We start from the raw sequence: 12,651 nt of genomic DNA, 5'->3' as shown, positions 1-12,651 counted from the left end.
CAAACAAGGCCACTACAAGGGTACACCCAGGTCCTGGAGTAGCCCCTGCAGTGGCTCTCATCTGGATGGTGCTGCCGTGGATGAACATCGGCCACTGACAGCACCCCACAGTTCTCCACACACTGCTCACCCTCCACCAGTGATCATCAGACCTGATGCAACCACAGAAAGGACCCACTCAGACCTGATCACCCCTCTCCCCAAGAAGCAAAAAACTCAGATTACAGCTGGTAAGGGAAGGGTCAACTCCTTAGGAGAGAACCCAAAGCCTCCTGACCACACCATCCTCTAGATTTTCCCACATCTATCTTGCTTACCATGTCCCCCAAACCTAAAATGTCCTTTCCCATCAACAGCCCACACAAACTCAAGGGACGTCTTGCATGTTCTTCAAAACCTAGCTCAGCATAAGATCTTCTCTGGAAGCCTGCTCTGAAAAGGTGTGCCACCCTGAGAAGGAGGAGCTGCTGCCCTCATCCTGGCTCAAAAACATTTAAAACACCCCCTATCCTAGCACTCAGAATCCCAGTTTCAGAGGCCTTGTGTCAGTCCCTCCTGCAGCCTGCGGTGAGAAAAGCATCCAGGGCCTGGCACAGACACAGAGGCAAAGCCCCGCATCCCCAAGCTCCTTTTCCCTCACCTGAGCTGCAGTTCAAGCTGCTCCTTCAGCTCCTTCTTCTCAGACTCCAAGCGCTTCACCTGCACCTCCTGGTCCATCAAACTCCATTGCAGCTCTGAGACACGACCCTTTAACACATTGATGTTCTGAAAGGAGAGGGGATTCCAGGTGGCTCATGGATGCAAACGTAACTTCCCGGCAAGTTACAGTGAAAGGAAGAGCCATCACTTCCTGCCTGTTACCATGGGGTGGGAACAGAGCCCACCCCTGCGGAGCCTACACCTGGGTAAATGAGACAGACACTCTCAGAAGTATTGCAGGCCAGAACCCTGGGTCATAGTCCCCACAAGCTGACAGACAGATCTGGGTTACAACCAGGCCCTCGAGGAAAGCTAGTCCTGGGACTCCCAGAGCAAAGCTGCCACTAGCCAGAATGGGCCTAGCCTCTCAGGCCTGGTGGCCTCTATACCCCTTATCCTAGGCCCACAGTGTCCCTACACCATGCATCCACCTTAGCCTTCCCTCCACTCTTTGGCTCTCATTATGCTCTCAACCCAGAATTCTTCCTCTACCCATCCTCACACCACAATTCCAACCATCAGTAAGGATGCAGCACTCCCAGGCCAGCAAGGTGGTTTAGAACCAGCTGGGTTGGCTACAGTACTCAGAAAGAGACAGTCCCAGAGCAAAACCAGCAGGGCCCATCCAGCAGCTTCCAGGAGGGACAAGTCCACCTGACACCACAGAATAGGCATGTGAAGGAACCACCACTCTTTGCTCTGACATCACCTCATCCACCATCAACCCCTTCCTGAGGGAAAGAGCATGCTGGTCAAGCCAACACAAAAAACCAGCCCTGTTCCTTGTCATGCAAACTAACACAGCCTAAATTCCACCCTAGGGAGCCCACACAGAGGGCAAGTCAGTGGGTCCAGCAACCTCACCACAGTAAGTCACACTGGGTAGAACTGTAGGGGGCAAGGGGTCTCCCGAGGTGGCATCCTCTGCAGAGAAGCCACAGCACTCCTTTCTTTTTCCTGAGAACTGTACCCAACCCAGGACCCAGGGAAACACACTGGTGCTATTCAAAGCATGACCCTCTAGGGGACACACATGGGGCACCCCATACTCAACAATCTGTATGGTTCACTTTATCACAAGAGTGAGCACCACAGTGGGACTCAAAAAACAACAGAGGTGCCAGGCATGGTGGCTCACGCCTATAATCAGAGCAACTCAGGAAGCTGAGACAGAAGGATCAAAAGTTCAAGGCCAGCCTCAGCAATTTAGCAAGGCCCTAAACAAGTGAGACCCAGTCTCAAAATAAAAAATAAAAAGAGCTAGGGATGCCCTAAGGTTAAACCCCCATACCAAAAAAAGAAAGAAAAAGAAAAAAGAAATGGAGATATTAAAAACACATCCACTGGGCTGGGGTTGTGGCTCCATTGTAGAGTGCTTGCCTAGCATGTGTGAGGCACTGGGTTTGATTCTTAGCATCACATATAAATAAAATAAAGATCCATCAACAACTAAATATATATATTTAAATATATATATATTTTAAAAACACACACACACACATCCATCAATGGCCTGCTGAGTTCAGTAAACATGCACTGAGCACTAAGCACTACACCAGAGCCAGCCTGCCCTGATGGAGGACAAACATCCTGGGGAAAGTCAGACCATCAGCAAGTAAACAGATAAAACGGAGAACTTCAGAGTGGCAAGTAACATAAACTGGGGCACTGTGATAGGAGATGGCAGTCAACGGGGAAGACCTATGACTTTGAACTGAGTGATGAGAGAGGGCTTCTCTGAGGACATGGCCCCACTCAGGACCACCTCTTCTACCCTTCACTGAAGTGTATGTATAGCTCCCTTTGACCACAGAACAGCGACACAGCCCAAAACGCAGATCCAGGGCCCACAGAGAGCCCACTTCTCCAGAAGCAGGAGCCAGCTTCTCTGGAAGCTGATCACATCTCCTCTCCTGCCAACACTCACTTCAGAAGACAGATGTGGGAACAACCTTAACATGCTCCCCAGTGCTGCCAAGGCAAAAATAACCTACAGCCCGCTCCTGAGGATCTATCAAGTGGAGAAAGCCACATGGAGACAGAATACCAATGATGCGACATGGTGTTTCCCCCCTCCTCAGGCGGTTCTCATCTGTTTCCTCTCGGCACCTGTGATCTTGAACACCACAGAAGAGGGACAAGGAAGGTCAGAGGAGTCCAGTACCCACCAGCACTAACGCTCAGGCTGTCTCTACAACATACATAGCTGTCCCTGAGACTACAGTTCATATACATCCTGGTTCAAAGGCAGTCTCTGATGCTGAGAGATGCTAAAAGACTTCGCTGATAATCAAAGAAATGCAAATCCAGAGGCACCTACTTACATCTTCTGGAAAAAAAGAAAAAAGTATTTCCAGAATATACCACCATCTACGAACAGTGAAAGCTACAGCAATACTAGATACTCCGTGGTGGTTATCAACACAACCCAGCAACTAGCAACAACCACCACAGAGCTATGACTGGGTCTGCCACCCTATTCCTCAGGTCTGTCCAAACAAAACATAACAGAAATAAACAGAGTGCATGCACAAAACTGCCTGTCAGGGAGCTATCGGGGCAAACACAAGGAAACCAAACACTGGAAAAAGGACAAAAATGGATTAGCCAACCATTAAAATTCATATTTACAAAGAACAAAAAAGGGCTCCACTTACTAATTGAAAATCACAGAATGGAAAATTAATTTATTTACTCTGATTATGACCATGCAAAAACTACAGGTGCACATGTGAGGAGCATAGTTTAAAGGATGCCTCTTTGCTACTAGGTGAAGTTGGGAGGTCACTTGTTCTTTTCCCTTGGAAAATGGCTGAAGGCAAGAAAGCAAACCCCAGGGCCTGCATGCAGGCCCATGCTTACCTCGCTGGCTGTAGCCAGGCCATCCTCCTTTTCCCGCAACTGCTGGCTGGCAGCGTCCAGGCTCTGTTTGCACAACTTATGGCGCTCCAGTTGCTCTTGCATCTTCTCCTCGGCCTCAGCCTCCCGCTCCTGAAGCTGCCGAATACGCGCCAGGAGCTCCTGGTTGCGGTCAACCTCACGCTATGGAGAAGGAAGATCATGGCCAGAGAGAGTTGAAATCCCAAAGGAGTATCAGGACAAGGACACTCCAGACCCGACTTAGGCCATTCAGGCCCACAGAATAGCCAGACAGAACCATCAGCCAAGTCCCCAGCAAAACCAGGTGAAAACCTGGGACTGGGATGGCAGTGCCAGTGCTTCTGCCACAGTAGCATAACAGTTCCCACTGAAAGAAACCAGGGCCCTTGGAGGGCACTCAGCATGGATGACACCACACACTCATTAAACTGACTGCTCAGTGATGAGCAGGGATGAGATGGAGCATGGAAAATGTAAAATTCAGAATCGACCTTGGAAAAAAGCTGAGCTTTTGCAGCACCAGCAGATCTTGTCGAACTACACTCAGGCCATCATTAAAATGAGTCTGCACTTCCCAACGAGCCAATGACTGGAGCAGGGACAGGTGGAAGTCAGCCTGCAAACGGAACCATTTACAGGGGAGCTAGATCTGCCACAAGTGTATCTGATCACGTGGCCCTTCAAAGATACCACATATCATTACCCTCAGGGAGGCCATGTTGCTTATGCTGGTGAGGAAGGGATAGAACTAGGACACATGCCACTGTGACAACTCATGAGGGCCTGAAGGGTTCACCTTCAGACCCTGAAAAAGGACCAGATAGTAGGAATCAGATCCCAAGAAGAAAGATGGTGAGTGCCACCCACCCAGCACCCTGCCTTCTAGCTCAACCAGCCTGATTCAGCAGGAAGCTGCCAGCACCAGCTCCCTCCTAGGACCACCAGGAACGTCCCCCAGGTCCTACTCAGAGTAAACGCTTATACCACCCTTTCCTAGGCATTCCAGCCCAAAAAGCACACACATAGGTTTAATAAAAGCACACACATAGGGCTGAAGCTTTATGGAAAGACGGCCAATCTCCACCACAAGGGGACTCAAGGGGATGCAACTTCAAGTGCAGCCTCTAAAATAGCCAGGGGACCCTTTTGCTAGACAGAATAAGAATCTTCCATTAGGGGACTTGGAGGTATAGCTCAGTGGTAGAGCACATGAGTTCTACATGGGCCTGATCCTAGCCCCCAAAAATAAAGAAACTGCTCTGTCAGCCCAGGGCCCTCCCACACATCACTACTGCACTGCCAGTCAAACACAGATGAGGAGCCCAGGTAGGCTTTCAGACCCTAGGTCTTACCACCATTTTCAGGAAGAGGAGTGCCTGTCCTCCACACTCACCTACCAGCAACCTGGCAGACCCTGAAAAAACAATGTAGAAGCCAAGACTCCAGGGACAATCTGAAAACGACTAATTTCCATGGCTCCCGGGGCCCCTCAGCATGTCTGTGGTCATGAAAAGCTTCTCAAGTTCCCAAGTTTGTCACTCTGTGCCCCTGAGCTTTAACAGACCCTGCTGCAACTCCTCACTCAAATGCTCTTAGGTACCCACAAGGCACCACCAAATGTGCCAGACATTGGAGATCCAGGGCAGGCACACAGGCCCTACCTTCAAGGCATTTTGCCCAGAGAAACTCCAATAGTTCCAGGGCCCATCCTTCTGCCTGAGAGCCAGGACCATTTCCATTAGCACTGCATATTCATACAGTCCAAGGGCCCCTGGTATTGTCTGTCCACTCAACAAATGGCACTTCAAAGTCTTGGCTCATGAGCCCAGACAGCACACCAAGGCAGGAATCTACATTCCTGGCTCTAACAGTCCAATTTGCATTACACCCTGGAGGAGATCTACACAGGGACAGGAAACTGTGAGTACATGTATACACGGCAAGTGGGGGCCAGAAAAGAAAGGAAGGAAGGCCTGAGAGATTCCCTGGTCTGTGGCATTGGCTGAATCTTGGCAGCCTTTTCACAACTGATCAGCACTTAGTGAAAACCTGGCAAAGGACTGTTAATCAAAGCGATGCCGACAGAAGGTTCTTGGACTGAGCCTTCCTGGAGTTGCAAGGCTGCACTTTCCTGCTGTCCTGGGAAGCCAAGAGCAAGCACAGCAGCGAGAGTAGGGCACTTTCCTGAGGTCCTACAACCACCCTGGTGAGACAATTCAAGCAACTCAGTAATGTTCTAAGCCTGTCACCCCTGCACCACTTGGTAGATCTGCCAGATCTGCATTCCAATTTCTCCAGAGAACAGAGGAAACCAAGACACCCAGCAGATTTGTTGGCACTGTGGCCTCACTGAGCAGTAAACACAGCCAGAGAATCCCCACTTTGTGGCTCTCCCCATATCAAGCCACCCTTCTCCAGCACAGCTAACATGGACCCACCATAGGTATCCTCAGAGGAACAACCTGGCAATCCCCATGCAGAGTGCCTCAGTTGGCCCTGGCTGGTTCCTGACTTCTTACAGCCTGGTAAGCATGCATCCAGCCTATTGTCCCCAGAGGCTGATTGGACAAACACTGCCCACCTGGACCCACCTCGTAGTTCCTGGCGCTGGTGTTGGCTGCCCGCTCCAGCTCCACTCGAGCCCTCTTGTGATTCAGCTCCATCTGCATCTTCTCCCGCTCCACCTGGATGAGGTAGGACTTCGAATGGATCTGCTCTGCTCTTTCCTCCAACTGAGAAGGTCGTACCCAAAGATAAAGAAAATCCTCAGCAGCCACGTCAAACAAGGCAAGTTGCTCCGCTCAATGCACCCCAAGTGCCACTCCAGCAAGGTCTTGGTCCCCAGGTGGGAAGTGGGTGAGAGGCAACAAGCAAGGAAAGATTAAGAGAATCAGAAGGAGACACATTTTAAGATGACAGTGGGTGAGCTTGTTCTAGGAAAGAAGGTGTGTTCATTTTCTATAGCTGTATAATAAACTGCCACAAACTGGACAGCTAAAAACACCACTCATTAACAGGCGGTGGGCTCTGCAGATCAGAAGTGCAGACATGTGGCTGGGTTCTCTGATAAAGGTCTCTTAAGACTAAAATTAAGGCAGTTGGCAGGAACCCCTAGCTAGCCCACCAGTGAAAGACAAGATCCACTTCTCAGCTATCTGTCAGTACCTGGAAGCTGCCCACCCCCCTCACCACATGCCCTACTCCCTCCCCTACTGAGTCCAACTCTTCTGACTCTAACATCTGGACTCAATCTTTTTAAGGGGCTCATGTGATTAGATCAGAAACCCAGGGAACCTCCCCAACTTAAGGTCCACTGATTGATTGGCAACATTAATTAGATCTTCGAAATCCCACTGCAACAACACCAAGTTAGCATTCAATTGAGTAACCAGAAGGTTAGAGTCTACGATGGGGCCAGAATTTGGGGGCTACTTTAGAAGTAGGCCCACAAGAGATAAGTACTTGCAGGTGACTCAAGCCTCAAAGGGCCCCAGAGGACATGCCCACAGTCTCTCAGAGTCACTGTTTTCACTGGGACCAAAGCCTTGCTGCCTGGAACCTCCCAAACATTTAACCTACACAGACCCTTGAGCTGAATCAGAATCACTTCTAGACACATTCTCAGGAGGCTCACATACACATTAAAGTCTGTAAACCACTGGGCTAGCATGGTCCCCTACAGGGGCAAACTTGCCCCAGGGGACACTTAGCACTGTCTGGAGACACTTCTGATTGTTACAGAATGGAATTAGTAGTGCTGCTGCCCACCGATACACAAGGGCAGAAGCCCAGGATTGTTGCTAAACATCTGACAGTGCCCAGGAAAGTTCTGCAAAAAAAAAAGTGCCCAGCCCCATGCCAACAGTGCCCACAGGGTGAGGGCCCTGGCTAAAGCAATGCTCCTCCCCTGGCCCTCCCACCTGGGTTCTTTCTTTATTCTTATTACATTTCACCTCATTGTAACTCTGACCTGTTGATATTTGGAGGTTCCTAAGCTCATTCTTCATACTCACTAGCCTTCTCATTCTTAACTCTGTCTCAGAAAGCCAGAATCTCTTCGTCTATAGGGATGTCACCACACAGGGACCAAGGGCACCATACTTGCCCGCCGGCTATGTGTCAAGAACAACTTAAAACTTTCCTTTGTGTTTAAACAACACTGAAGTTTTCTAATACACTCCCAACTAAACACTCCCAACTAAAACAAGGGCTAAAAAGAGGGGCAGGCACCTGGCAGACAAGACACCCCATCTATCTTTGCCTCCAAATTCCCCAGATTGTCCTCAGGTCCCTCACTACAACTCAGGGAGCCTTGAAAGGAAGAAAAAGAACCATGCCTGGCATCCAGGGCAGGACATGACCAGAGTCAGGTCCCAGACAGGTCTGTAATCATGATTCCTACCTACCTTACTTGGGTACAGACTGATCACTGATCCCTACCTGAGGAAGTCTGTAACAGTAAACAATGGGGACCTCCAAGGTCCAATTCTGATTAAAAAATCCCATGATTTTCCTTTTTTTTTTTTATATCAGGGATTATTGAACTCAGAGGCACTCAGGCACTGAGCCACATCTCCAGCCCTATTTTGTATTTTATTTAGAGACAGGATCTCACTGAGTTGCTAAGCGCCTTGCCACCGTGAAGCTGGCTTTGAACTCATGGTCCTCCTATCTCAGCCTCCTGAGCCACTGGGATTACAGGCGTGCGCCTCGATATCTGGCATACATTTTCCCATGGATTTTGACAAGCTAAATTTCCCAGACATTTGCATCAATAACATTATACCACTTTTTAAAATCATAGCATTTTTTAAGACCAAAGTTACCAATTTATTTTGCCAGAAATCAAAGATAATAACCACCTATTAACACTGCCTCTTCATAAAAGTGGTGGTACACACCTATAATCCCAGTGACTCAGGAGGTTGAGATAAGAGAACCTCCATGTTCAAGGCCAGCCTCATTAACTTAGTGAGACCTTGTCTCAAAATTTAAAAAACGGGGGGGGGGGGCGGGGGGGGCGCCTGGAGGGGGCTAGATGTGCTCAGTGACAGAGTGCTCCCTGAGTTCAATTCCCAGGTTACACAAATTTTTTTTTTTTTAAACCACAAAAGGTATAATAGGTCTAATCTCAGAATAATGACCCAAGAAAGGGCAGTGTGCAGCTCAGTGCTCTAACTAACAGTAATTCCATCACTGAATAAACCACACAAACACCATCTTTTTTGCCAATCAGTACATGAGCCTTACCTGGTTCAGTTGACATGGGTCACAGAATCCAGAGCACATGCAGAGTGGACAAGAGAAAGATAGACACAAGCAGAGAAGACCGAGAGGAGGATGATACAGCAATGGTGCAGTGACAGGGCTCAGGCAAGGCCAAGACACCACTTCTTTCCTTGGGGGCCCAGATGTCCCAGCCCAGAATAGGACTAAGCCCATGATTCTCTAGGGCCTGAAGTCCTTCAGGAGACCTGAACCCTTTGCAACTATATCCATAGTGAGCATTCTCAAGAACTTGGAATCAGAGAAAACTGCAAAAATCACAGGATCTGCAAATTGCCCCCTATAGGCTAAAACAGAATATCCAGTCCCTCCGCTTATTGCCCTGGCTTTCTCACTAGGCTGACTAGGCGACCAGGTGCCTGTGTTTACAATACAGCCTCTCTATGTTACATCTTCAAGGGGACAGTATGCTCATAATTCTGGCACCCATGCTCCTACGCAGTTGGGTTTTGTCCTCAATTAAATGAATAGACTGGCTTTTTGGCATCCATGAATATATCAGTATGGACCCACAGCTATGCACATGTCCACTCTTGGGGTGCTTATGAGGCAGGCCTTTAACCATGACAGTTCAGGGCAGGTCCTGGTCTCCAACTAGCACCCCAAATGATAAATGCCCAGGATGAGATCTGGAAGACCACAACTGGCCTCTAAGCCTACCTAATACTCACCTACCTCAATTGTGTAGAACTTGAACAGGCCCCACCTGAGCCTAGGTGTCTTTAACAGAGACCCCACCCAGCCTTTCACCTGCATGCTCTGCTGGTACTGCATCTGCAAAGAACCTGGGGCACAGGTAGACACATCCAGACCAGATCCTCCCTCTACTCGCTGAGAAATGAAGTTGTTCAGAGATCTCAGGGTAGACAAGACAGTGGTGTTCTCCCCCAGGTCTTCCATGGTCACTTTCCTTCTGGGAGAACAAAAAAAGTCAGAGTCAGCCTTTCCACAGATCATCAGATGCCACCATCAGCAATGCTTCTAGACAGCCCTAATGCCTTCTCAGAGCCCACAACCACTTTCTTCAAAGGAAACAGAGAGTACACGCCACCAATTTACCAAGAGGAAAAGAGGCATAAAAGCATGCAAACCCCAGGCTCAGTAGCCATACCTGTAATCTCAATGACTCAAGAGGTTGAGATTGGAGAATCACAAGTCTGAGGCCAGCCTCAGCAATTTAGTGAGATCCTGTCTCAAAATAAAAAGAGCTGGGGATATAGTTCAGTAACAAAGTGCTCGCCTCGCATGCACAAGCCCATGAGTTCAATGCTCAGAACTGGGGGAAAAAAAACAGTCACCAAGTCACTATTTGAATACTGGCCAACAAAACAAATGGACAGCCAGCTCTCTAGAGAAGATGCTTAGCAGCCCAGTAGCCTCTGGGAAATCAGAAACAAAGCATGCAACAGCATGATAAAGGCAATCGTGGGCACAGGAACACAAGTGTGACTTCATATTAACAGCAACAGCAGTAAGTGCCATCACTCCCTCCAACCAAGTCCCAGAGAGGAGGCATCCCACATGTACCCAAATGGTAGATTGTGCAACCGTCACCTCACATTTGACCAGCACTCTGCTTATACATTAGAAAACAACAGCTCAATCTTCAAAACAAGTTGGTGTATTCAGTCTTCTTAGAAATTTTACAGATGATGAAACTGAAGCTTCGGAAAGGTACAGAACAAGACTGGGGTTGGGGTTGTAGCTTAGTGGTAGAGCGCCTACTTACCATGTGTGAGGCCCTAGGTTCGATCCTCAGCACCACATAAAAATAAATAAATAGAATAAAACTATTGTGTAAAAAATAATTTAAAAAAAGATACAGGGGCTGGGGATGTGGCTCAAGCGGTAGCGCGCTCGCCTGGCATGCGTGCGGCCCGGGTTCGATCCTCAGCACCACATACCAACAAAGATGTTGTGTCCGCCGAAAACTAAAAAGTAAATATTAAAAAGAAAATCCTCAATAAATAATGCTGCAGTAAACTTGGGAGAGGAGGTATCTTTAAAAAAAAAAAAAAAAAAGTACAGAACGGCTGGGTGCGGTGGCACACACCTATAATCCCAGAGGCTGGGGAAGCTGAGGCAGGAACATCACAAGTTCAAAGCCAGCCCCTGCAACTTAGCAAGCCCTAAGCAACTTATCAAGACCCTGTCTCAAAATAAAAAATAAAAAGGGCTGGTGAAGTGGCTCAGTGGTAATGAGCCCCAGTACCAAAAAAAAAAAAAAAGGTACAGAAGAGATCAGAAGCTGGGTCTGATTAGTCTGAAGGTAGCATGCATTCCACAAGCTCATGTGTAAAAGAACTGCTTCCTCAACACCTGTGCTTCCTACATGTCATGCCAGCTGCCACCAGCCAAAAGGTGTGGAACATCCCACGTACATTTATGGCCAAGAGGCTTGAACTCCCCCCACAGGCACATACTATTTCTCCCCTTAGGAAGGGGCAGTGCTAGTTCATTTCCCTTTGGTATCAGAATGAAAATACACACAAACCCCTTTAAAAACATTTTTTTTGATTGGGTGCTCATAATCTTAGCTACTTAGGAGACTGAGGAAGGACTATCTCAAGTTTGAGGCCAGCCTGGACAACAAAGCAAGACCCTGTCTCCAGAAGAAAAAAAATAATAACAATAACTTAGCTTGTCTCCGAGTTTCTGACTTAAAAGAACCTTGAGAATGGAGTCGATCTGCGCTTTCAGTGCTGTGAGCCTGGTAAACCCAGGCAGGAAACAGGCTCTACCCTCCAAGCCCAAATCTATTTTCCAAGTTCAGACCAGAGCCACACTTTCCATCCTCTTCTCCAAACACCATCCCCTGAGAACTGACCCATTAATATACTAAAATGAAAAGAACACTGTATTTTCAACTTCCTGGAACCAGGCTGCTCCATCCACACCATACACACCTGAGGCTCAAAACCTTCCAGCCACCTGAAGGTGGAACCCCCAACACCTCTGGACAGCCCCTGATATGGGAGTCAGGAGCATACTACCCTTCCAGCCTCAAAAGAGAAATGGCAGAAAAAATTTAAATAAGTGACCAAGATCCAGGCAAAGTGGTGCAAGCCTGTAATCCCAATCATTTGGAGGACTGCAAATGCAGAGGCCAGCCTAGGCAACTTAACAAGACCCTCAGCAATTTAGCGAAACCCTACCTCAAAAAATGAAAATGGCTGGGGATGTAGCTTAGTGGTAAAGCGCTCTTAGGTTCAATCTCCAATATCAAAAAAATAAAACTAAAAGTAAGAAGTGTCCAAGAAAACTCACTGCCCTGATCCCCTGGTGAATCCTGCCTTCTCTAAACACACACTATCCCCGTCACTACCCCAAAGAGCTGGACTCTGGGCACATGGTGCCTCCAGAAGCCAACAAGATGCCTGCTTGGCCAGTGCAGACAGCTGGGGCGGCTCAGGGGGACAGCAGTCACCACTTCTCTCCACGCGCAGTCTCTAGCTCCCTAGGGGCCTCTTGCCAATGGATGCTCAGAGGAGCCACAGCTGCAACTTGACTGGCCCAGATCACTAAGAGCGGCTAGGGGGCGAGTGCAGGCGGGGGTCTCTCAGGCAAAGCGCCTACAGACCCCGTCATGACAGGGGCAGGGACAGGTGGCGAGGGTAGACCAGGGGTCTCCAGAACAGGGCTACGCGCAGACCCCAACAGAACGACGGACCCTGCTAGGACAGCAGGGGATGCGCCCCAATCTCTAGCGGTGCGAAAGGGACGTGGGGTCTCCAGACCGCTGGAACGTAGGGGGCGGCACCCGCGCCGACTGCGGTCAGCCCCGGG

General features: G+C 48.9%; 1 protein-coding gene across 1 annotated transcript; it reads right to left on the bottom strand.

The window, feature by feature from the left end:
- Positions 1-296: 296 nt before the first annotated feature.
- On the bottom strand, positions 297-12,601 carry LOC144369096 (mitotic spindle assembly checkpoint protein MAD1-like). Its single transcript, XM_078028155.1, has 5 exons — positions 10,595-12,601; positions 9,616-10,053; positions 6,171-6,311; positions 3,562-3,741; positions 297-765 (listed from the first exon to the last, which is right to left on the bottom strand). The coding sequence occupies exons 2-5, from the start codon at positions 9,820-9,822 to the stop codon at positions 637-639; spliced, it is 657 nt and encodes a 218-aa protein (XP_077884281.1). The 5' UTR covers positions 9,823-10,053; positions 10,595-12,601; the 3' UTR covers positions 297-636.
- Positions 12,602-12,651: the final 50 nt, after the last annotated feature.

The sequence above is a fragment of the Ictidomys tridecemlineatus genome, chromosome 12 (assembly GCF_052094955.1).
Source record: "Ictidomys tridecemlineatus isolate mIctTri1 chromosome 12, mIctTri1.hap1, whole genome shotgun sequence".
NCBI classification, from domain to species: Eukaryota; Metazoa; Chordata; class Mammalia; order Rodentia; family Sciuridae; genus Ictidomys; species Ictidomys tridecemlineatus.
The sequence above is the reverse complement of the archived record's forward strand: the minus strand, read 5'-3'. Positions and strand labels throughout refer to the sequence as shown.

What these genes read in the sequence shown, in the direction of transcription:
- LOC144369096 (XM_078028155.1), bottom strand. Translation starts at nt 9,822, where the DNA reads ATGATCTGTGGAAAGGCTGACTCTGACTTTTTTTGTTCTCCCAGAAGG. An exon ending in AGTACCAGCAGAGCATGCAG is followed by an intron (nt 6,312 to 9,615) that starts GTGAAAGGCTGG and finishes CGACCTTCTCAG; the next exon opens with TTGGAGGAAAGAGCAGAGCA. An exon ending in GCCTGGCTACAGCCAGCGAG is followed by an intron (nt 766 to 3,561) that starts GTAAGCATGGGC and finishes CTCTCCTTTCAG; the next exon opens with AACATCAATGTGTTAAAGGG.